Source organism: Heteronotia binoei, chromosome 18 (assembly GCF_032191835.1).
Source record: "Heteronotia binoei isolate CCM8104 ecotype False Entrance Well chromosome 18, APGP_CSIRO_Hbin_v1, whole genome shotgun sequence".
Taxonomy (NCBI): Eukaryota; Metazoa; Chordata; class Lepidosauria; order Squamata; family Gekkonidae; genus Heteronotia; species Heteronotia binoei.
The window spans coordinates 31,007,098-31,032,390 of record NC_083240.1 but is presented as its reverse complement, the minus strand read 5'-3'; the positions used below and the strand labels follow the sequence as shown (position 1 = coordinate 31,032,390).

At 45.1% G+C, this 25,293-nt stretch overlaps 1 protein-coding gene across 1 annotated transcript; it reads right to left on the bottom strand.

Annotated features, from left to right (window-relative positions):
- On the bottom strand, positions 1-23,956 carry NCF1 (neutrophil cytosolic factor 1). Its single transcript, XM_060259074.1, has 11 exons — positions 23,824-23,956; positions 20,499-20,579; positions 17,563-17,638; positions 14,416-14,581; positions 12,857-12,912; positions 10,770-10,892; positions 8,930-9,037; positions 6,579-6,696; positions 4,727-4,834; positions 1,959-2,101; positions 1-670 (listed from the first exon to the last, which is right to left on the bottom strand). Exons 1-11 carry the CDS (start codon positions 23,893-23,895, stop codon positions 570-572), a joined length of 1,152 nt encoding a protein of 383 aa, XP_060115057.1. The 5' UTR covers positions 23,896-23,956; the 3' UTR covers positions 1-569.
- Between the last annotated feature and the right edge of the window lie 1,337 nt (positions 23,957-25,293).

Below are 25,293 nucleotides of genomic sequence, written 5' to 3'. Positions count from 1 at the left end.
TTTTTTTTTTATGTTAGAAAAAACTTAAAACATTTTCTTTGACCCTAAAAGTTAAGGTGGGTTTTTTTTTCCTTTTCTGGCTTTAAAAGAAATTAAAACATTTTTGTGAGCCCCTAAAAGCATCGTGGGCCTGGCCTAGGCACTGGGCCTACTCTGCCTAATGGATAAGTCAGGCCTATGTATTGTCGAGCAGCATCAGTTCCTGCACCATTCAATGAAAACTCAAGACATTCATGCCTCGATCACTCTACATAAGCAGTAAGACTATATGATGCTACTAGAGCCCAAACAAGTCACTGGTCCACAGGGTTTTCCAGATATAAACACAAGAGGGGAAAAGAACCCTCAAAGACTAGCACAATCCAGACAGGTCATACTGAGTGACTCTCGCGCTGATTTATATTAATGTTACCAAATGGAAAAAGAAGTTACACACATTACTGAAAACCCAAAAGAGTAGATGCAATGTTCTGGACTATACTGTTAAATGAGCCAAGAACATTATGGATTCCATTGTGGCCATCGTTTTTCCGTGGGCAAAAAAGGAAGCTATGCAGCCGCTGCTCCCTTCATTTGATTTTGCTCTTGGTGCTCTCTGAGCAGCGGATCAGGATCAAGTCCTTGCTGGGTCTTGGGGGGATGGCGGGCTGTGGCTCTCGTTCCTCCTCCACTAGAAAATCAAGACAGAGAAATCAGCCTCTGAGTTTCACAGCTAACATTTTCAGCAGCTCTGCCTGGAGAAATGGCAAAACCTTCCATCCCAACTGGACAAAATTTAATCTGTATGTTGAGGTTTGACAAGAACCTAGCCCTCGGTAAGAAATGGACTGAAAAATACTTTAAGCATTGGGTGTGAACTTTTGGCCTGAGCTACAGCTCCAGTTGCCAGCTCTAGGTTGAGAAGTACCGGTACCTGGAGATTTTGGGGGTGAGGGAGGGCAGGGTTCGGGGAGGGGAGAGATTTCAATAGATGACAACGCCACAGACTCCACCTTCCAAAGCAGCCATTTTCTCCAGGTGAACTGATCTTTGTCGCCTAAAGATCAATGGTAATAACAGATCTCCAGCCACCACCTGGAGGTTGGCAAGTCTGGATGCAGCCTTTTTACGAAGTTTGTAACCTGCTGCCTTTTTATACTTTTCGGGGTGGGGGGAACACACCTATTTAAAAAGGTTAACCTTCAGACAGGACATTATCAAGGTCAGAGGTGGCCCCCCAGCTAGGTTGCCAGCTTCAGGTGGAGAAATTCCTGGAGGTCTGGGGTGGGGTAGAGTTGCCAATCCTCAGGTGGGGGCAGGGGATCCTCTAGTTTGAAGGCCCTCCCCCCACTTCAGGGTCATCAGAAAGCGGAGTGGGGAGGGAAATCTCTGCTGGGCACCCCATTATTTCCTATGGAAACCGATTCCCATAGGGTATAATGGCGAATTGATCATGGGTATCTGGGGCTTTGGGAGGAGCTGTTTTTTTAAGGCAGAGGTACCAAATTTGCAGCATAGCATCCAGTACCTCTCCTCAAAATACCCTCCAAGTTTCAAAAAGATTGACCCTTACCAGGGGATGCAATTGTATGAGCCCCAAAAGAAGGTGCCCCATCCTTCATTATTTTCAATTGAGGGAAGGCATTTCAAAGGCGTGCAGTCCCTTTAAATGCGATGGTCCTTTGGAGTTCAATGATGCTTATCACAACCTTGCTCATGGCTCCACCCCAATGTCTCCTAGCTCTACCCCCAAAGTCCCCAGATATTTCTTGAATTGGACCAGGCAACCTAAGCAGGGGGGGGGGAGTGCCTGAAGAGAACAGAGTATCAACAGGATGCACCATACACTGCACCCTCCAAAGCTGCCATTTCCTCCAGGAGAACTGACCTCTGTAGTCAGGAGATTAGTTGTAATTCTGGGAGGACAGCAGGCAACCCCATCTGGACGCCTGCAACCCTACGGCCCCAACGGAACTTACCGATAGTGCTGCTTTTGTTCAGGAAGTTGTTCTTCAGTTTCCTTCTGCTTTGCATGTACTTCACACTGTTCCTCCTGTAGGTGTCCTGGCTGATCTGCTTGCGGTTCTGGTTGTGAATGCTCTTGATGTTCCGGATGGTGGATCTACCAGGAGACAGAAAGAGGTGGCCTCCAGCAGTGTTCAGACTGTTAAGATCCTAAAAGGGGCACTTCAGAGGTTTGACTTCATAATATAGTGGGTTCACAGCATCAAGGAGATGAGGCAACCATGATAACAGCTCTTTATTTGAGCTAGCATGGTTAAGGGCTGCTCCCAACAAGACTGGTCATGGCCCTACAGGCCAAACTTATATAGTTACAACTCTAAGTTCCCATGCAAGCATGCCATTTGGTTCATTCAAACAGGCAGGGGTCTGTGATTGGTGTCGGGCAGCAAGTATTTGGATCCTACTGTCCATTGTTCTCCAGTCCCCAAGCTCTGCTCTCCTGGCTCCAATGAGCCCGGCAGGAATCGTATATTACAAACCCTATATATAAGAGACTTAATCATACAAAAGGCAGAAGAAAGACAGCCAACTGGTATATGTTTCTGGGGTCATCACCAATGTTCCCTCTAAGCTGCAGAGTCTTGTGAGCAAAAATTCTACTTTGTGAGCTACTGACATTAAAGTTGTGAGCTACTGCATAAAGTAAATTGCTTTGAGGCCATTTTTCCTGATCTAAGACAAAAATATGTGAGCTAGAGGCTAAAAATATGTGAGCTAGCTCACACTAACTCAGGTTAGAGGGAACACTGGTCATCACCTCTCTCCCATTTTAAAAGAGCTTCTCCAACTGACTTCCCTTAAGAGCACAATTTATGGGGCAGCCCATTACCTTGAAAGCTCCAATCATGCCCTCTGCTGAGATTTTGTACCTAGCCTCCTCAACCATGCTTTTGTCCACAGACTGTTGCATCCAGATCTTGAATAGTTGAGCGATCTGCCGTTTGGATAGTTTGCTCTGTCATTCAACTGAACTGATTACATTTTGTGGCTTGCCCTTCCTTGAAGGAGTTCAGAGCAGTACACACAGGGCCTCTGCCTGGGCTACAGAAGAGCAGAGCCCTTACAGAAACGCTATAGTGATTCAGCTTGGAAGCACCTGGCAGTTTCATGGCAACGCCCATGACTTCCCGCACCACCAAGAACTGCAGTGAGTCAGGCTGCCTTAGCAGTAAGTCAGTGCCCTTCTGAATCATTGCTCCTCGTTGTCCTCACAAGAACCTTAAGAAGTAGATCTGGTGATGAGAAACTGTGTGGCCAAAGTCACCTAGTGATATTTTTTTTCTTATGTGGTTGGATACAGATTTGAACCTGGCTCTCCCAATCAGCCAAGGGGTCTACTTTCACAAGATGGTACAACATGGGACCCATCCAGCAAACTCCATCACACTCATGCATAACTTTGCAGGTTCCTCTTATGCCAACTGTTCATGCTTTGGACTGCAGTAGCACCTTAAAGACTAACAAAATTTGTGGCTACATATACGCTTTTGTGGGTCACTAATCGCTTCTTCAGGTACCTGAAGAAGAAGATATCCGAAAAAGTGAGCAGTGACTCAGGAAAGTTCATAACCTGCCACAAATGGTAGTCTTTAAGGTACTACTGGACTCTTTACTCTTTTCTGCTGCTACAGACAGACTAACATGGCTATCCATCTTGACCTATTGCCCTGGACTGTGATGCATGGGCAGTAGTCCCCTGTGCAAGCACCAGTCATTTCTGACTCTGGGGTGATGTTGCTTTCACAACGTTTTCACGGCAGACTTTATACGGGGTGGTTTGCCATTGCCTTCCCCAGTCATCTACACTTTCCCCCCAGCAAGCTGGGTACTCATTTTACTGACCTCAGAAGGATGGAAGACTGAGTCAACCTCGAGCTGGCTACCTGAACCCAGCTTCTACCGGGATCGAATTCAGGTCGTGAGCAGGGCTTAGGACTGCAGTACTGCAGCTTTACCACTCTGTGCCATGGGGCAGAGGGCACTTCAAAGTCCCACCCACTCACTCCACATTACCCTGAAAGGAAATAGTTTAGGGAGAAGCCATTTGGTCCATTGCAGAAGACCACATTGTGAGTTCAAATTGTTGGGTTTTAACTGAACCACCTAAAGCAGGTTCTGGAGAAGCGGTGTACAAACATTCTAAAATATTTAATTGCATTAGTATTATTAGTATTATTGTTAAGCTCCAAACTATTCCGGAAATTGGTCCTACAAAGTGTTTACATTAAATAAAGTCACTAATTTCACATATAAGGTGCTTTCTCACACACTGAATAAGGCACTTTCAATCCACTTTCATTGTCTTTACTGTGCTAAATGGTAAAATCCAATTGTGAAGGATCATTAAAGTGCATCAAAAGTGGGTTGAAAGTGCATAATTCAGCATGTGTGAAAGCACTCAGATCATATTCTGAAGTTCCATGGCTATTCAGAAAGAATAACTGTTAATCTAAGGTTTCCAGCTCTGGGTGAGAAATACCTAGAGACCTTTTCTTTTTTGGGAGGGGGGGTGCCGAGGTCGGTGGGATTTGGGAAGGGGAGGGACTTCAATGGAGTAAAATGCCATAGACTCCACCTTTCAGGCAAACCGATCTCTGTCGCCTGGAGATCAGTTGTAATCTCCAACCACCAACTACGTCGATCCCACATGTGATGCATGCAAGCCCACTCCTGTATCCAGAACACAGCAAGAACATTACAGCTCCCCCTTCTTCCACGCTACCTTCTGGGTGGTGCTTCTCTGTTCCTCAGCTGATTCTTCTCCGATGTGTTTTCTTCCCCAGATTTTTGCAGATACATAGAAGGGTAATAGCCTGTGGTTTCATCTTTCCTGGAGATGAAGAAATGACATTTTACACACAAGACCAAGGAACAGGAATTGTCCAGAGTGAAACTTGCTGCAGAAGATACTTTCTGGTGGGTAATCTCAGTCTGCAACAGGAGAGCAACTGTATGTGTGGTGACTACTGGCAACCCTTACTGGGGCACAAAGGATGTTCAGAGAAATGGTTTGATACAGCCTGCCTCTGCCTCCTGGTCCTGGTATTCCAAGAAGGTCTCCCATCTAAGGCTTAGCCCTGCCTAGCTTCTGTGTTCTGACAAGATCAGGCTTGCCTGGGCTATTCAGGTCAGAACAGGATATAAGCATTCAAGAATCAAAGCTTCCTGGTATCTGACGATAGGAGCTTTCAGTCTCACAAGCTTGCAGTCTGGAAATCACAGTAGCATCCCCACTCTTCTGGATATGTGAAGCTTGAGATCCACACACCAAATAAAAGTCTCCAAGGGCCACATTACACCTGATGTTGGAGTTTTGTGATTCCAGCTTCAGATATGTAATTTAACCCTCAAATGTAGGCACAGTGGGCTCTGAAATAGATCAGGGCCATTTGACCCTGGAGAAATAGGATTCCTGACTCTTCCTGTATTGTTTCGTAGACCAAAAATAGACACCGCCCCCCCCCCTTCCCATGCAGCCTACTTTTTAGTCTCAGAGGGGAGAAAAGACAGATACCAGAACATAGGTACGTATGAGCATATGTATCCTTTTCCTAGTTCTGTGTTCTATAGGACACAAATGCCCGGTTATTAACCAAGGGCAGGAGGTTCGAATGGATAAAAGGAAGTAGTTTTCTTCTCACACAGTATTTTTAATCCCCTTGGTGTTTTGATCCCTTGGTATTTGCAGAAGAAGCTTTTGAGAAGGGCTAGAGACACATGGGCCTATCAGCAGACAAAAATGGTCCCTCCTTATTCAGAAGCAAGATGCTTACAGTTAGCAGTTGATGGAGAGAAAAAAATGGGAGATGGATGTCTTGACAAGATTGTCATAGAATCATAGAGTTGAAAAGGACCTCCAGGGTCATCTAGTTCAACCCCCCTCACAATGCAGGAAACCCACAAATACCTCCCCCTAAATTCACAGGATCTTCATTGTCCTTTTGGGAGAGAAGCCCAGGGCACGGCTCGAGAACTCCAGAAGTGGCCAAGCCACTAAAGTTAAATGGGCCTAGGACTGGTTGAAGAAGGAGGAGGAGGAGATTGGATTTATACCCCACCCTCCACTATCAAAAGGAGTCTCAGAGCGGCTTATGATCTCCTTCTCTCCTTCTCTCCACAACAGACACCCTGTGAGGTAGGTGGGGCTGAGAGAGCTCTGACAGAAACCGCTCTTGAGAGGAACGATTCTGCGAGAGTTATGACTGACCTAAGGTCACTCCAGCATTGCCCAGCTGTGAGAAAGAGATACTTGGGGATCCCATGTTAATTTAGGTTGGATCTTTTCAATGGCGTTTATGGTCCAGTTCTAGCTTGAGGACTTTCTAATGAGGATTGTTTTAGGCTGTGCTATTTATTTCATGCTGTTTTGATGCTCTGGCTGGTTTGTGGTTTTTTTTTTAAAATGGCTGTGTTAATATTTTTGCTGCTTTTTATTATTTTATCCTTTGAGAACTGCTTTGAACAGGTCTCCGGAGATGCAACATATCAGTTTTCTGAATAACTCCCCTCAAGTTTTCTCATGACAAAACTGGGCTCTAAATATAATAAATACATGAACTTTCTCAAGGCTTTACCTGACAACCCACCAACCGTCGAGCAATTTATGGATCACTTCAATGGTTTCGCCTTCCTTCAGCGTGATCTCATCTTCCTGGGCGGCTGTGTAGGCTTTGCGGACAACATGGAGTTCACCTGAGCAGAAAAGGATGAGGAATCATAAAGGCCTCAAAGGTCTTGGGGAGCTCAACGCGGCAAGAAAAGCACCCAAGAAAAATCCCACTGTTGTTTTATCATTCACTTTGCCCTTTAAAAATAGCAAAATGTTTTCCAAACTTAATTGCTTTTGTATCAACCATGGGAAGAAGATTGCAACGGGTCCCATTTTACACACTGAAAATGGAGACTGAAGGAGGTGGTGTCAGTGTGGGATCTGAGCCCAGATGCAAGTTCAAATGCGTTTGAGGGGAAAGTCACAGATGAAGCAACCCTTTCTGAAATAAATCCATTTGTGGGCATAAGGTTGCCCATTCTGGGTTAGGGAAATTCCTGAAGATTTGGGGATACGGCCCGGGGGAGGGTTGGGGAGATGTGGGACCTCAGCAGGGTATAAGCCCGTCCGGGGAGGGTGGGATATAAGTGTAATAAAATAAAAAATAAAATATAATGTCATGGAGTCCACCCTCCAAAAGCAACCTTTTTTCTCCAGGGGAACTGAGCACTGTCACCCGCATATCAGTTGTAATTCTGGGAGACACTAAATGTCCTCCCTTTCTTCCCTCAAACTAAACAGACAGTACATTTACATATTATGGAAATGAGCACATCGGTGCAGTGTGGAAGGGGGGGGAAAGAAATAGAGAAGCTAAACAAAAGAAAAACAAGAGGAAAAACCACAGAAAGGAAAGAGTTGCTGCAATCATATTCATGGCAATGCAATGGAGATGAGCCCACTCTTTTATTAGTCAACCAGGCATGACAGGAAATTTCCTCAGATCTTTTCAAAAATGTTTGTCTTTTGGAATTGAAATTTATTGTCTGTAGTTCGTATGTTCCAAACAAATTAGTTTTGTTTGTGAGGAGTCTGAACCTGGTTTCTTCTCAGATCTGAATTCCTTTTCCCTTTTCTGCCCCTCCCCTTCCCCCAATATATGATAATTGTAGTCATTCTTTCTCTTTGAGGAATCCCTTCTAAGTCCATTGGCTCCAAATGGATTTAAAGGGTAAAACATAAGAACATAAGAGAAGCCATGTTGGATCAGGCCAGTGCCCCATTCAGTCCAACAATCAGTGCCACACAATGCCCAAACCCCAGGTGTCATCAGGAGATCCACCAGTGTGGACAGAACTCCAGAAACCCTCCCACTGTTTCCCCCCAGGCACCAAGAATACAGAGTATTACTGTCCCAGACATAAGAGAAGCCATGTTGGATCGGGCCAATGAGCCATCCAGTCCAATGCTCTGTGTCACACAGCGGCCAAAAAACAGATGCCCTCAGGATGTCCACTAGCAGGGCCTTCTGATGTTTAGACTACACCAAAACTTCTCTTGATGTTTGCATGTGGGAAACTCATGGTTTAGAATATCAGTGACTGAGAAAGAAATAGACTCCACATTTATGAAGCAGCTGCATTCAGAGATCAGTACAAACTGGAGTTAGACTGATGAGTTTCTAAACCAGGAAACCATCCATTACAGCAGAAGGGGAGCAAATGAGGGGAAGGGCCATGGCTAGAGGAGGGGCTACAGTCTAGTAGAGGAGCCATGGCTCAGCATTAGAGCATCTGGTTGGCATGCAGAAGGCCACAGGTTCAATCCCAGCACCTTCCATTAAGGATCAGGTAGTAAGTGAAGTGAAAAACCCCTGCTCTGAGATCCAGGAGAGCAGCTGCAAGTCAGAGTACTCAATGCTGACCTTGATGGACCAAGGCTCTAACTCTAACTGAAACATGCAAGCCCATCAATAAACAGATTCATGCCCATCAAGAAGAAACTGTGATTTGTTTTCAGCAGCTGAATAGAGCTTAAACATCGAACCCTGGGCTCAGTTATTAGACTGGTCTTCCACTACTGTATAATGTTTTGCTACCAGTGTGAGTCAGAGAAACATTGTGAGTAGTCATTTCCATCTGATCCATACAGTAAGCAGATATCCCCAAACAACATGCATAATAGTAAAGATTGTGGGAGGCGGTGTTAAAGACCATATTGTCTTAAGCTTCTTAAAAGAGTCCCTCAAGGTCCAAAGCAAAATTTTGAGATATATTTGAATTCATTTCAAAGTGTCAGTTTGTCCAAACTTTCCTTTCTCTTCCATCTCGTTGTCCCAGAACTAAGCCAAGTTTGCTCTATGCTGTACTTAATTCAAAGGACAATCCACTCCAAAACATCCATGGACTCCCTTGAAGAAGGGATGAGGTGTTCTACCTGCATAGTTGGGTTCCTGCTCTTCAGACTCATCTGGACCATCCATAGGTTCTAGGTAGGCAGCCGGGACCCAGCCTCGCTTATTCTTTAGTTGACAGAACCACCAGCCTGGGACAACAAACAATTCCATATATTTTAAAAAATTGTACCCCTGGGTTGTCACCACTAATAGCACTCAGAGTGGCCTCCAGCTGCAGAAGCTGAAAAATTACACAGCGGTAAAAGTGTGATAAATAAACTAGCAACTTAGATAAATGTGTGTAAAATACAGATGAAAATGCCTCAGTACTGTTAAAGCAAAGAATCCATAGGAATCACAGTCAAAAAAAGAATACGACTGAAGATTTATACCCCACCCTTCTCTCTGAATCAGAGACTCAGAGTGGCTTACAATCTCCTATATCTTCTTCCCCCACAACAGACAGGTGGGACTGAGAGTGACCAGTGTGCCTTTTTTAGCACAAGTGCCAAAATAACTGCATAGCAACTCTCTTGTTTTGGTGAGCAGGCAAACAAAAGGGAAGGTGTGGGGGCAGAGAAGATTTATACCCCGCCCTTCTCTCTGAATCAGAATGGCTTACAATCGCCTATATCTTTTCCCCCGACACCACAACAGACACCATGTGAGGTGGGTGGGGCTGAGAGGGCTCTCACAGCAGCTGCTCTTTCAAGGACAAGTCCTGTGATAGCTATGGCTAACCCAAGGCCATTCCAGCAGCTGTAAGTGGAGGAGTGGGGAATCAAACCCAGTTCTCCCAGATAAGAGTCGGCACACTTAACCACTACACCAAACATGCATTATGTGTTCAGTTTTGTAACTGTTCTGTAAATGTCAACATTTGCATATATAATAAATAAAACAGGATTCTAGTAGAACTTAAAAGACTACCCATGAGCCCCGCCCATCAAGATCTGTGGCGGGAACTTTGACTAACCAGGATTGGACTGGTCAGACTGGGGGGCAGTTCCGGGGAATGTATATAAGCGGGACCCGGCCTGCGTGTTCCCTCTCTTGTAATGTACCACTGAATAAAGCATGTTGCCTTCCAACCGTCTCGCAACTCAGTACATTACAGCTGCCAACTTCCAGGTGACACTTGAAGATCTTCTGCTATTACAGTCATCTCCAGACAACCAAGATCAGTTCTAGGGTTTGTAGAATCTTTCAGGCTCAAGTGCCGTGTTCTACTGGAGAAAGTTTTTCTTCCAGACGTTTCTTTCTCAGCTGCGGAGAACATCCTCAGTGGCGTTGCAGCCGGAGCAGGCGTTCTGACCTTCTTGGCTGCTGTGCATTGAGTGAGGCCAGGGCTGCTGGAGAGCTGCTATTTCTAGGCTAGAGGGGGTGTGGTGAGAGGGCAAATGGTTTGTGAATGTACCCATTGTTTGGTGGGGCTTCCTGGAAGGGTGGTGATAAGGAAACTGGCTGTGGAATGTGACTATTGTTCTGTGTTGATTGCTGGGAGGGTTGGAAGGGGTGTGAAGATAAGGAAGATGGTTGTTGATTGTGCTGATTGTTCTCTTGGAGAAAATAGCTGCTTTGGCCTTTTCCCTTCCTTCCTGCCCTCCCCAGGCTCCACCCCCAAAATCTTCAGGTGTTTCCCACCCAAAGCTGACAACCCTAGATGCATTTGTGGCCAGCCTAGGTCTGCCGAAAAGACTCAGCAGAGGAAAAGGAGGAGATGCCTCTAGGCACATTTATTGGGGGAGACGTTACAGAGGGATATTGTCCACCCCCCTTCCCACAAGTAGCCATGCTTGCTATAGGGCAGCCAAAGTGCGGACTCCTCTGGTGCAGCCATCAAACTGCTCCAAAGCAAGTGCAAAAAAAGAGACTCTTTACCGCTTTCACTTTTCTCCACCACGTCCACAGCATCACCCATCTTTACCCCCATCTCGGTGGTGGAATTTTTCTCGTAATCGGCAATCGCTCGATACGTCTGGAGGATGATGGGCCCCGTGATGTCTGGAGAGAGGGAAGCAACAGGGCTTAAGGATATCCAGGACAGAAGTCGCAACAAAGCTAGATTTGAAATCTAAAGGTAGGAGCTCTCAGTGCTACTTAGAGTTTTAAAAAAAAAAAATTAAAAGTATGTTTCTGGTCTGCATGGTAATTTATGAAATACCTGAAAATGGTAGTGGTTTTTAAACTGCAGCACCCACAGTTTCATAGCATTATCATTTTCAAGCACTAAATAGAAGACTTAGAAACTTGCATCTGATTTTAACCTAAAGTATCACTGGGCACTCAACCTCCACTCCTTTACCTTTCTCCATGGCTTCCTGTCCTCAGGCCCTGGAGCTTCCTGCTGCATCCTGTGTTGTGCCCTATTTTCTGTTGGAGTGAGAAACTCAGCATGCCTCAACATTGAGGTGTGCTACATCACTCTAAGTACGTGTACAAGTGTTATCTCCTTGAATGGAATGCCTCTCTTTGTCTTAACCTGCTTCAGATTAATCCATCCTCTCTCTCTCTCTCTCATGGCAAATGACCTCAGGTGGACTCTGACCTTGAAAAGCCTACGGGGTCACCGTGTCAGCTATGACTTAATGGCACTTTATCCAGGGATGTCAAACATGCGGCCCAGCAGCCAGATCAGACCCCCGGAGGGCTCCTATCAGGCCCGCGAACAAGTCTGTTTCCTTCTCCCTCTCTCTCGCTTCTTTCTGTGTCACAGCTAGCTTTGCCAGGATTTCTCAATTTCACAGAAGCTATAAAGAAAAGCCTCTATTTTCCCCATTGGCTGAGGCTCCTCTCTTGGGGAGGAAGGGAGGGAGAGCTTACTTTGATACTGGCCACAATATTGCAAGAGCGCTAATACTCTAAGCATGTTTTGTTTTAAGTTTAAAAAAAAATTGTGTTTGTCTGTGTCCCATATATCTCCATTACCTAGCATTACATTTTATGAGGCACCTGGACTAGCCCGGCCTGACATTTATGTCCGATCCTGCCCTCATAACAAATGAGTTTGACGCACCTATTTTATACACACACACATACCCAACCATACAATAATGAATAATTAAGGGTCCTTGAGTTTTCTTGACAGGGAGAAGCGAGTTCTGCCAGTTCCCCCCTCCTACTGCAGTTCCACTGAACCTCCTGAAAAATCTGTTTCAGTCAACAGACCTTTGCGGTATACAGTGGAAGGGGGAAACTGGTGGAAATTGCCACATCCTCTTAAAAAATCTAAAGGCATTTCAGTTTTCTTCATGTGTTGGGCGCACACCAATATAATGATGAAACACTCCTTTCACCATATCCTTGAATAGCATGCCTGGAAATCATGGTGACTTCTTGTGACCCCCCCCTCCCCCAGGCATGGAGGATGTTCAGAGAAGTGGCTCGATACAGCCTGCCTCTGCCTCCCACTCCCGGTATTCCAAGGAGGTTTCCCATCCAAGTGCTTGCCAAGGTCGACCCTGCTTAGCTTCTGAGATCTGGTGAGATTGGGCTTGCCTGGGCTATCCAGGTCAGGGCTCACAAAATCAGCTCTGTAGCCAGCTTGAAAAACTGTTCCACAGAGCCAGGGCTTTTTTTAAGCAGGAATACACAGGAACGCAGTTCCATCTGGCTTGGTGTCAGGAGATGTGGCCTAACATCCAAATGAATTCCTGCTGGGTTTTTCTCACAAAAAAGCCCTGCACAGAGCCAATATAGCAATGGATTGTAGAGGAGACACAGGGAGGTGCTAGTTGTCAGTGATAACACACCTGTTTTACATGCAGGGAATCCCAGGTTCAATCCCTATTGTTTCCACTAGGGAATCTCAAAGGGTTCAAATGGTAGAATCTCTCTGTCTGAGAACCTCTACCAGAATACACAAACTGAGCATATGGTAGATTTAACCTGGGCGTGACTTGTAAATTTTTTGTTCCCTTGACAGGAAATCAGCAGTGTTCGCCACAGCCTGAATGTACATTGCTTACCTGCTGCACCTTTCTTGGAGTCCTTTGGTATTAAAAAGGCTTCTGGCTTCTTGAACCTGGCGGAGAGAGAACAAAACAAAAGCCACTGATATTCCAAATCTTGCCTCTCAGTGTGGCCTCAGGTAAGCCACTCAGTGCCAAAATAGTCCTGACGGCATCTTTGTGTCCACCGCAGGGTGCCGCTGCCATTTTAAAGGGATTTTAAAATGTCACTAGTAGGGCCTAATTCTGATCGGGCCTGTAGTGGAGCAGGCTGAGATGACCCCCCACATGCATCTTCTCATGCGCCAAAATACCCTTCCTTAGCTTTGAGATCTGATGAGATCAGGCTTGCTTGAGCTATCAAAGTCAGGGCACCTCCTGGATTCTTCTGAGGTGCCACCGGGATAGAGAAAAGCCAGGACTGGGGGTTTGTTTTGGGGAAGAGATGCTCTGGGGGGAAACCCAATGAAAACCTGGTAGGGATCCCTGGATAACAGCCAGAATGCTGACATTTTGCCACCCACAATATACCAAACCTTTAATGGCATAACAAGCACAAATGAGAATATACAAAACGTAAAAAGGTTTAAAAAAAAATAAAAATAAAAAGGTTTAAACATTGGGAATGAAACCAAAAAAGAAGCAAAGATGACATATACATTCATACACTGTCAGATATAAATTTAGATTTAAAAATATCTGCCAAAGATTTTTCTACAGCCTCGGTAACTTCCCACTTTGTATCGTTCAGTAAATAATGACAGGGCGGCAGAGCAGTCCAGTGATCAGGAGACAAAAAAAAATTGCTTTAATAGTTCTTTACAGAGATGATCATATATGGAACAATCAAACAATATATGCCGAATTGAGTCGGGAGGTACTCGATATCTCCCCTGTACAATTTTGGAGGGGAATGTGTTTAGTCTAGCCAGGGCTTTTTTTGTAGCAGGAACTCTTTTGCATATTAGGCCGCACCTCTCTTATGTAGCCAATCCTCCAAGAGCTTACAGGGCTCTGATTCCAGGGCCTACTGTAAGCTCTTAGAGGACTGGCTACATCAGGGGGTGTGGCCTAATATGCAAAGGAGTTCCTGTTGCAAAAAAAGCCCTGAGTCTAGCCAGCATGAGCACCCTCAGTGACTTGGGATAGTTAAAATAATGGGGCATCTTACGACAAAAAATATTGAGACTTTAGGATGCTGAGGAGCAAATATAACTGTTAGTTGGACATATTTTATCACCCTTCAACTTTACATTTGCTTACTCTTTGCCAGGGGTGGAATTCTAGCAGGAGCTCCTTTGCATATTAGGCCACACACCCCTGATGTAGACAATCCTCCAAGAGCTTACAAAAAAGAGTCTTGTAAGCTCTTGGAGGATTGGCTACATCAGGGGTGTGTGGCTTAATGTGCAGAGGAGCTCCTGCTAGAATTCCACCCCTTCTCTTTGTACAATCCTACCCTGAATCTCTGACTGGAGTGAAGGAGATGAAACCTTCCTTTCTCATTCCATTCCTCCCTCCACAAAATCCACAAGCCACAACACCAATCTCCCTCCCAGCATCCTGCTGCTACTCACTGGCTCGCGGCAGGTGGGTTCAGATCATCCTTCCTGACCTTGAAGAAGTTCAGGACGTGTGCACAACGGGAGATTTTGCGGGGCAAGTTGAGCAGGGCACTGCAGTATTCCGACAGCGTGCTTTGCCGGTTGTGGGTTGACCGTTGGCTGTCGAACCACCTCGGGGCTGCAGAAAGAGTTTTTTAAAAGTTTTTTAAAACTTATTGGCCAACCAAATCTACAGCTTTGGATGAGGCCCCCAGGTGTCTTTTTAGGGGATTTATATGCTGCCTTTCCAGTGACCTTCTTGGGGCTGCTCACAATAAAAAATATCAATTATAAAAATTATAAATATTAAAGGATCTCTTCCACCTGAACCTGCTTATTGACTCAGAGCCCAAGTCACACACAAGGGAAGGATCCACAGTTCCATCCCCTCTAAAGAAAGACAGGATGGTTTATATTTAATGAACCCATGATGACGTGCCTACAGGTACACAAGAACCCTCTTGTCCAATAGGCAGGGGTGGAATTCTAGCAAGAGCTCCTTTGCATATTAGGCCACACACCCCTGATGTAGCCAATCCTCCAAGAGCTTACAAGGGGTTTTTTTGTAAGCTCTTGGAGGATTGGCTACACCAGGAGTGTGTGGCCTAATATGCAAAGGAGCTCCTGCTAGAATGCCACTCCTGCCAACAGGAATCTATCCGCACATCCTCATCATCTACAAAGGCCCCTGCACTGCGTTCCCTCCACTATATGAGGTGGCCATGCTGGATGGTGACCATTACGTTCTTCCAATCAGTGCCTGTTATTGGTTCCAATCTGTCAGTGTTCAGACTTCAACCAACACAAAACCCCTCACTGTGTGACACAAATGCAAACGATTAACAATATAAACAAATGAAAGTGTTTGCTAACAAACAATATTTTAACGTGATAGACAATGTCCAAAATTAAGCACAATAAACACAGCCAAAAATCCTTCCGATAAACAAAGCACACGCTGTTGCGTAGAACAATGTCCAAACACGTTGTAACTTTAACGATAGATCGACGACACATAGAAAAACCGGTCCTATATCATTTCGAGTCCTCAGACTCTTCTTCCAGGGACCTTCTTCCTGATTATTAATGCAGTAGGTAAGTGGTGCTTTTCAATATCTGCTGCTCTCTCATTTCTTCCCTTGAACGTGTTACAGATTACCTTCACATATATGTGAAGGTAATTTGTAATGTGTTCAAGGGAAGAAATGAGAACAACATTAAGGAAGTGAGAAAATATGCTACATTTCAATATAAAATGAGAGAACTGACATCACTCCTGCTTTGGAGGTTGTTTTTTTTTTAAAAAAAAATTGCTCAGCTGCTCAATTTGCTTTTAAAAAACATTGGCCGTTTTCCCACTGACCTTACTCCAGAGCCTACACTATTCTCCTGCTCTCTATTTGATCCCTGTGAGGTGGGTTAGGCTGAGAGTATGTGATTGGCCCAAGGTCACCCAGTGAGCTTCCTTGGCACAAGTAGGAATTTGAACCTGGATTTCCCAGATCCTAGTCTGACATGAGAAGATCCTGATGCTGGGAAAGACAGAAGGCAAAAGAAGAAGGGGGTGGCAAAAGATGAGATGGCTGGACAGCATTGCTGATGTAACTTAACACGAATTTGAGCAGACTTCAGAGGATGGTGGAAGACAGGAGGGCTTGGCGTGACTTGGTCCATGGGGTCACAAAGAGTCGGACTCGACTGTGCGACTGAACAACAACAAAAAGTCTGACATTTTAACCACTACACCATGCTGACTTTCAGCATGGTATATGCTACTTTGTGGTCATGCACGATTGAAGCACAGGAGAAACATATTCCAAACAAAAACAAACGAGTCCACAGAAGTCACACCGAGACCCAGAGTCCCACTCTTTGACCCTGGTATCAGGGACACTGTTTGCCATAACAATGCATGATTCATTGGCTTGCTTGTTTGGCTGGCTCCATGAGAGCCACCGTTTCACTTCCTTCAGCCCACACAATGCTGGAGTCTCAAGACACGCTAACCTTGATCAAACCAACCCTCTAAATAGAATTTTGTTTACCGCATGATGGGACATCCCCATTTCAGTGCTGTTGCATAACAACAGCAACAGATCAATCATTTCCTACAGCTCAATTCGGACATCTCTAAGGAAATCCTTACATATGTATTCTCACTAAGAAGGGCTACATCCTCTGTCTTTTAGTGTATTTCTTTTTTGGAATTGTATATTGGAATAGTGAATGTAAAGTAATGTAATTAATCTGAAATGTGTTCCTCTGACATAACACAGCAGCCCACCTCAAAGGAAAGGATGCCGTCAGCTATCTCCACGCTTGAGGTAGATCTGGGTGGGCAGCCGTGTTGTTCTGAAGCTATAGAACAAAGCTAGAATCCAGTGGCACCTTTAAGACCCACAAAGTTTTATTCAAAGTGTCAAGCCTTCATGTGCCATGTGTCTGAGGAAGGGTGCTTGGCACATGAAAGCTCACACTTTGAATAAAACTTCATTGGTCTTAAAGGTGCCCCTGGACCCCAACATTGTTCCATGGTTGAGAGGAGACAGAATGGAGCATCACAGCAGAGTCTCTCAATTACTCTTAACAATTAAGACACTTTCACATATTAGTCTCCTACTTTGACATATTCATTGCTCCACTGTTGGTTCGTTTTTGTAATTAAATCCAGACTTATTGTGACCTAGAAACTTAGCTTGGTATTGCTGTTTGGCCTTTGCATATGTCAAAACATCTTCAATGATTGCTAATTTACAGTTACTCTATACAGTGGAATCTGCATGTATGTTTGTGTGTGTATCTATATCTTTCTTCAAGGATTTTTTTGTAGCAGGAACTCCTTTGCATATTAGGTCACACATCCCTGATGTAGCCAGCCAATCCTCCGTAAAGATGCCACTGGACTCAACATTTGCTCTGCCATAAAAGTAATTGAGGGTCCAGCAGAAAGGAAGTGGGAAGAAAAATTAGTAGGTTTGGGGAAACTAACAATGCAAATCCCAAACTGAGTTACATCTCTCCAGTGATTCAAGTTTCAAAGCATGGAATTCTGCACTGGATTGCACAGCACAATGTCTCTGTCTAGAGAATCTCTGGCTCAACTGCCACTACGTCGCTTACCTGGCAAGTGAGGGATGATCCGATTCTCAATGTTGATATCCCCAGATTCAATTGGAAACATCTCTTTTAGAGCTTTCTGGTGGAGGAAAGAACAGCCACGGTCATGTTTTGCTGTAAATTTCACATTCCTCTTTACAATGCTAACCACAGCACAGTTTTTGGTTAGGGAAACTGAGTGGGCAGTGGGGGAGGGGGGGTTAGCTCCTCTCCCTCCCCACAGAGCTGCCTAGTGACTGGGACTTGAACAGACACACTGTTTATCTCTTACAGAAAGACAGAGCTCCATGATCTTCATCCCCTCTGTTTCGGCTTGAAGGCCTGCTAGAGAGGTCATGGCGAGTCAAGGCCTGAACTGGGAGCTCACAGCATCATCTCTTGGCCATTCAAGACTAGCAGCTCTTATTTTAGTGCGATGTTCTCCATTAAAAACTCCTTGCCCATAGAAAATGAACTCAGCAAAGTTCTTCTTCAATGCGGAAGAACATTTAAAGCTGGGACGCAGCATCTTCAGAGCACTTTGCTAAATTGTGCTACAAGCCGATGTACAAGTGGCAGTAATAAGTGGCCCAAGAACAGGCAGGGCCGGCATCAGCAAGTGCACCTAGATGGTTACATCAGCATGCTTCCTGTACACCATCTAGCGTCTTCCTGTACACTGCAGCATGCTTCCTATACATCATCTAGCAGTACAAGCAGGTGCAGAGTAGGTGGGTGGGGGTGGGGAGGGAGGGAGGGAGGTGTGATTGGGGTCCTGGTGGTGGGCAGAAGGTGGAAGGGGAGCTGCTGAGCACAGACTGCCCAGGGTCTTCCTGAAACAGTAACCAACCCTGTTTGTCAGATTCGTTACCGGCAGGGTTTCTTTGTTTTAGAAAAGTGGAGCGAAAAGCGAACATTCAGTAGCTGAAGTTTCTCCCAATACAGAATGGGAAATTCTTCTACCGCTATAGTTCCTTCAGGCATGCAGCTGTTTAAAGGCACAGGTGCACAACCAGGAAATTTTTATTTATTTTTTGCTGGTCCTTAGTTGACTCGTTTTAATCTCAAGGGGACTGTGGTACTTTCCAGATTGATACAGAAGGGGATTTTTGCCAACTGCCTTCCCCTCCCCTCCCATACTGCTGCAGTGAAGGGAGAAACCACACTGGACCAAATTTTCCCTTCTGCCCAACTCTTAAAGGTTCAGAACCTTTCTGCTCCAGTCCAGACCTGACAGCTGCAATTCAAGGGAGCATCATGATTTTGTTGGAAGGACCAGATGTGATGTCCCTGTGCCTCAGCCTCCAAGAAGCAAGTGGCCAGAGAATTGCAGCTAGATAGGCAAACACTAAGCATCTTCCTGTTTACTCTCCGGTCACTGAACCCTTTGATATACAGATTGCTGCTCTTGGGGAAAGCAACTTCCTTCCATCTCTCTTCTCTTCCTGGACACATTTCTCAGACTTTGACATCATGGATGCAGAATGCCTCTCTGCATCGATCACTAGCTGGACAGAACAGAAACGGTCACTGTTTCTAAACTGCCCTATGCCGTATGTATTTCCTAAATAAACTTTCCTAAATAAACTTTGTAACTTTGTAGTCTTAAAAGCATACGCAGTAACGCAGAGATCTTGGGAATAAGAGAGAGATCTTGGGGTCATGGTAGATATAACTCACTGAAAATGTCAAGACAGTGTGCGATTGCAATAAAAAAGGCCAATGCCATGCTGGGAATCATTAGGAAGGGAACTGAAAACAAATCAGCCAGTGTCATAATGCCCCTGTATAAATCGATGGTGTGGTCTCATTTGGAATACTGTGTGCAATTCTGGTCACCGCACCTCAAAAAGGATATTATAGCATTGGAGAAAGTCCAGAAAAGGGCAACTAGAATGATTAAAGGGCTGGAACACTTTACCTATGAAGAAAGGTTGAAACGCTTGGGGCTCTTTAGCTTGGAGAAACGTTGTTGCTGGGTGACATGATAGAGGTTTACAAGATTATGCAGAAAGTAGAGAAAGAAGTCCTTTCTTACAATACAAGAACTCGTGTGTGTATGTGTGTGTGTGTGTGTGTATGTATATATATATATATATATATATATATATATATATATATATATATATATATATATATATATATATTTGCCACTGTGTGACACAGAGTGTTGGACTGGATGGGCCATTGGCCTGATCCAACATGGCTTCTCTTATGTGACACAGAGTGTTGGACTGGATGGGCCATTGGCCTGATCCAACATGGCTTCTCTTATGTGACACAGAGTGTTGGACTGGATGGGCCATTGGCCTGATCCAACATGGCTTCTCTTATGTGACACAGAGTGTTGGACTGGATGGGCCATTGGCCTGATCCAACATGGCTTCTCTTATGTGACACAGAGTGTTGGACTGGATGGGCCATTGGCCTGATCCAACATGGCTTCTCTTATGTGACACAGAGTGTTGGACTGGATGGGCCATTGGCCTGATCCAACATGGCTTCTCTTATGTGACACAGAGTGTTGGACTGGATGGGCCATTGGCCTGATCCAACATGGCTTCTCTTATGTGACACAGAGTGTTGGACTGGATGGGCCATTGGCCTGATCCAACATGGCTTCTCTTATGTGACACAGAGTGTTGGACTGGATGGGCCATTGGCTTGATCCAACATGGCTTCTCTTATGTTCTTATGAACAAAGGAGCTCTGCTGCATTCTGAGCCTTTAATGCAGTCTGCAAATTTAGCAAGGGATGTGGACTATTATACCAGCTCTCCCAATAGATTGAACCCAAGCTCTGGATTTCACTGCCAGTGTTCAGATCTGCTGTGCCTTCAACTATGTGCAGAATGCTTTTAACCTTTCCACTGAGAAACCGCTGAAGGCTTACTCTCAAGGAAAGCATGGCCAGGATTGTAGCCAATGCCCAAAGCAACACAGACCAAGTCCTTACTTACGTGAAATTCATATATCTCAGTGAACTTCCGATACACAACTTTTTCTGTGAGATCTTGCCATTTCACCAAGAACATATAAACCTGATGATGAAAGACAGGAATGCAAGATTTTTTAAAAAAACACTTCAAAATGACCTCCCCAAGACTCACCCCAGGATGAATATGGAGCAGAGAGGAATCATCAAGAGGTAGAGTTGCCAGCCTCCAGGTGGGGCCTGGGGATCTCCCACTTTTACAACTGATCTCCAGCTGCCAGAGATCAGCTCCCCTGGAGAAAATGGCTGCTTTGAAGGGTGGACTCTAGGACATTGTGCCATGCTGAGGCTCCTCCCCTCCCCAAACCCCGCCCCCTCCCAGATCCACCCCCAAAGTCTCCAGGTATTTTCCAACACAGACCTGGCAACCCTAGGAGAGAAGAATAACAAAGCAATAGCCAGAAAACACACAATTTTATTTCTCATTTTTAATAAAAATGAAATTATAGTACAAGAATCACCGAAGTTAAAAAAAAAAAATCACAGCAGCTCATGGAAACTAGGGGGGTTCTTTCACCACAATCTTGATCTGAAAGAGGGTGTTTGGAGTTTACTGTGAATTCTGTTCCTCCCAAACTCTAAAGTGGTGATGCTGCTTTAGGAGGGTATTTTTAAGTGTTTCTGTGGAAAATTCAAGCCATGGAACCAACTAAAAACTCTGGTGAAATCTAAAACTTTTATATGTTTGGCCTCAGTTAAGTGGCATTATTTTGGGCTGAAGGCAAACCCATGTATCCTGGAAGACTAATTCTCTCTCCTTTTAACTGCAGGGCAATGTATATGGTTATCCCTTTCACAACAACCCTGCAGCCTGCTGCAAGCAGGGCTTTTTATTTTTAGCAGGAACGCACAGGAACGCAGTTCCGGCTGGCTTAGTACGGGGTGGGGTGGGGTGGGGTGGCCTAATATGCAAACGAGTCCCTTCTAGGCTTTTCCCACAAAAAAGCCCTGTGCTAAACAATGGTGACATCAGGGGTGTGGCCTAATATGCAAATGAGTTCCTGCTGGGCTTTTTCTACCAAAAAAGCCCTGGCTGCAGGGCAGACTGGGCTGGGAGTGACTGGCCCAAGAGCACCCAGTGAGCTTTGCAGCTGAGTGGGAGTTTGAATCCAGGTCTCCCAGGTCCTTGTCCAACTATCTAAGCGACCACACCACATTGTCTCACAGTGTCTCAGGTGACAAATCTCAGATGAGACCAGGGTTTTTCAAAAGCACAACAATCTCACAAGGAATCACATCATCTGTTCTCAAAATGTGTAATGCCTCAGTTTAGACACTGAATGAAACCTACAAACATTTATTTCTTTACTTCATTTCTGCCCCACCTTTCTCCCTCATGAGGGCCCATAGCAGCTTACTTCCATTCAATTTCTTCCATTTTATCCTCACAACAACCCTGTGGGGTAGGTTAGGTTGAGAAAGAGTAACAGACCCAAGGTCATCCAGCAAGCTTCCTTTGGTGGATTCAAATCTGGGAACTTCCAGAACCTAGTTTGACATTCTAACCATTACATTGCTCTGATCTCAACCCAACACTGTAACCACTACACCAGTGCAACATGGTGTAGTGGTTACAGTGTTGGGTTGAGATCAGAGCGATGTAATGGCTAGAATGTCAAACTAGGTTCTGGAAGTTCCCAGGTTTGAATCCACCAAAGGAAGCTTGCTGGATGACCTTGGGTCAGTTACTCATCTGATATTGTTGTTTTGTTTTGGAAACCACTTAGGGCAATTTTATCAAAGAGGCAGGGTTGCCGGGAGCCTGGAGGAGGGTGACGTTTGGGGAGGACAGGAACTTCCATGGGCTATAATGCCATACAGTCTACCTTCCAAAGAAGACATTGTCTCCTGGGGAAACTGATCTCTATCACCTGGACAGCAATTGTAATCCCAGATCTCCAGCCACCACCTGGAGCTTGGCAACCCTATGAGAAGCAGAATTGAAACTGTGTTCAATCGGGCACTTTGTCTCCTTAGTTCATCCTCCAACTCTTTAGCTATGTCCATAAAGTGTTATTCAAAGGATGTAGTGCAACCAGTGTTTTCCACTGGACCAATGGATCATTGCACATAAAAAAAAGTAGTCCCCTGTGCAAGCACCAGTCGTTTCCGACTCTGGGGTGACGTTGCTTTCACCATTCCCTTCCCCAGTCATCTACACTTTCCCCCCCAGCAAGCTGGGTACTCATTTGACCAACCTCGGAAGGATGGAAGGCTAAGTCAACCTCGAGCCGGCTACCTGAACCCAGCTTCCACTGGGATCAAACTCAGGTAGTGAGCAGAGCTTAGAACTGCAGTACTGTCGCTTTACCACTCTGCGCCACGGGGCTGTTTCATTGCACACACTTCCCTACAAAATAATCACCTGTAGAAAATCTCCTAGAACTATCCTGGCCTTTAAAAAATTGTGCCCAGTTGCTGGACAGATAACCTGCTCTCCGGATAACCTGCTCAAGATGGATTTCAAAGTAAAACATTAAAAGTTTTTTTAAAAATCATAATAATTCGAAACTCAGCATTAAAAACAAACTTAGCATTAAATAAAGAACAGTCAAGAGCATCTTTTTAATCTTCTAGGGCTAATAGTAGCATTGCGGGGCGGGGTGGTCAGTTCTTTAAAAGATCCCCACAGCTATAAAAGATTCTCATAAAACTGGCTAGAAGCAGACTGTAAAACTAGGGTGGCCAACTCTCTTTGGAAATACCTGGAGCTCGGTATAATGGGCTCCAGGCAAAAGAGGACCTCAGGAGGGCCTAATGCCATATGTTCCACCTTCCAAAGCAGCCATTTTCTCCAAAAGTGGAATAAAAGTCTTAAATAAATAACCATGCAAGCTCTTCATGTAGTCTGGAGCGCAGCTGCAATTCCAAGGAATCTCCAGCCTCTACCTGAAAGTTAGCAACCTCACGTCAAGTGCATTGTAAAAGATCAACCCCTCTATTAAAAGCTGTGTAAAAAGACACATTTTTGGCCTGGCACTTAAAAGAGAGTAAGGGAGGACAGGAACTTCCATGGGCTATAATGCCATATAGTCTACCTTCCAAAGAAGACATTGTCTCCTGGGGGAACTGATCTCTATCACCTGGACAGCAATTGTAATCCCAGATCTCCAGCCACCACCTGGAGCTTGGCAACCCTATGGCCGCGATCACACTAAATAATGCACTTTCAATCGACTTCCAATGCACTTTCCAACTGGATTTTGCGAGCTCACACAGTGAGATCCAGTTGGAAAGTGCATTGAAAGTGGACTGCACCCATACATGAGATTGTATCCCCATATACTTACATAGTGTTGGCTTGGGTAAAATCTCTTTTCGAAGCCCAGAAGTTCAATATGTCGGATGTAGACATCCCCCATGTTTCCAGCTACTAGTCTGCTACCTAGAGGCACTTAGATGTACAGGACACTGACTGCTTCTCTCTCTCTCTCTCTGGCCAGACATCTGTGCCCACAGCTAATCCTTTTATCTTCAGTAAAAGAGGAAGTGAGATAAGCTTTATTGCCCAATGTGGAGTTTTACCATCCAAAAATTGCTTTCTGTTCTCTGCAGCTGCTATGTGTGCCTGAAGCAGAAAGTCCCCAAGCAAATGCATCAGGCAAGATATTGTTTCAGTCTCCAGAATTCCAATAATGTGAGGTAGGTGGGACTGAGAGGACTTTGAGAGAACTGTGACTGAGCCAAGGTCACCCAGCTGACTTCACGTGGAGCAGGACTGGGGAATCAAACCCTGTTCTCCAGATTAGAGTCCACCGCTTTTAACCGCTGCACCAAACTCACAAAGTGTGTGTGAAGATAATATTGGAGGCGGTGGAACCTGTGTAAACTGTCGTGAACTCTTCCTGGGGGTGATAGTTATACAGAGGGCTTTTTTACTGGAAAACGAGGTGGCAGAACTCTCAAGAGGGACATGAAGGAGAAACACACAGGCGCCCCTCATGAACTGTTGAACAGTTTTTGAGAATATGTTGTCCAAGGCTTTCATGACCGGAGTCCATTTGACCCAGAGAGAACTCTAGTTTTCTGGATAACACCTCTGAGGATGCCAGTCACAGTTGCTGGTGAAACATCAGGTCTCACAATGCCAAGACCTTGGCCACACAGCCCAGAAAATCTACAACAACCAGTTTTTGAGAATTTTGTTTCCACAGAGGTTCCGGATCTCCATTCCAGCACATTCCCCCAGAGCAAAAGCCCTGGTTATATATGTTACTATATGTTTGATTCCCCACTCCTCCACTTGCACCTGCTGGAATGGCCTTGGGTCAGCCATAGCTCTGGCAGAGGTTGTCCTTGCAAGGGCAGCTGCTGTGAGAGCCCTCTTAGCCCCACCCACCTCACAGGGTGTCTGTTGTGAGGGGAGAAGACATAGGAGATTGTAAGCCGCTCTGAGTCTCTGATTCAGGGAGAAAGGCGGGATATAAATCTGCAATTCTTCTTCTTCTTCTTCTACTAGTCCATCCTGGCAGTAGTATTTGCTAACGCTACCTCAGACCACCTTCCCTATAAGGAAAGGCTGAAGAGTCTGGGACTTTTCGTTTTAGAAAGGAGATGACTAAAGGGGGGGGCATGATAGAGGCTTATAAGATTATGCATGGTGGTGATGGGGGAGACAGTTGACAAAAAATGTATCAATCTCTCAAAATATTGGAACTCAAGGGCATCCAATGAAGCTGATGGGCAGTAGGTTCAAGGTAAATCAAAGGTAACACTTCTGTACATAGAGAGTGATTAAAATGTAGAATTCGTTGCCAGGG

Excerpts from the sequence above, each read along its gene's own strand:
- NCF1 (XM_060259074.1), bottom strand. The coding sequence starts at position 23,895 with ATGGGGGATGTCTACATCCGACATATTGAACTTCTGGGCTTCGAAAAG. Across the intron at positions 17,639-20,498 it reads CTGAGATATATGAATTTCAC|AAAGCTCTAAAAGAGATGTT; the intron begins GTAAGTAAGGAC and ends TTCCTCCACCAG. Across the intron at positions 671-1,958 it reads GAACAAAAGCAGCACTATCG|TGGAGGAGGAACGAGAGCCA; the intron begins GTAAGTTCCGTT and ends TTGATTTTCTAG.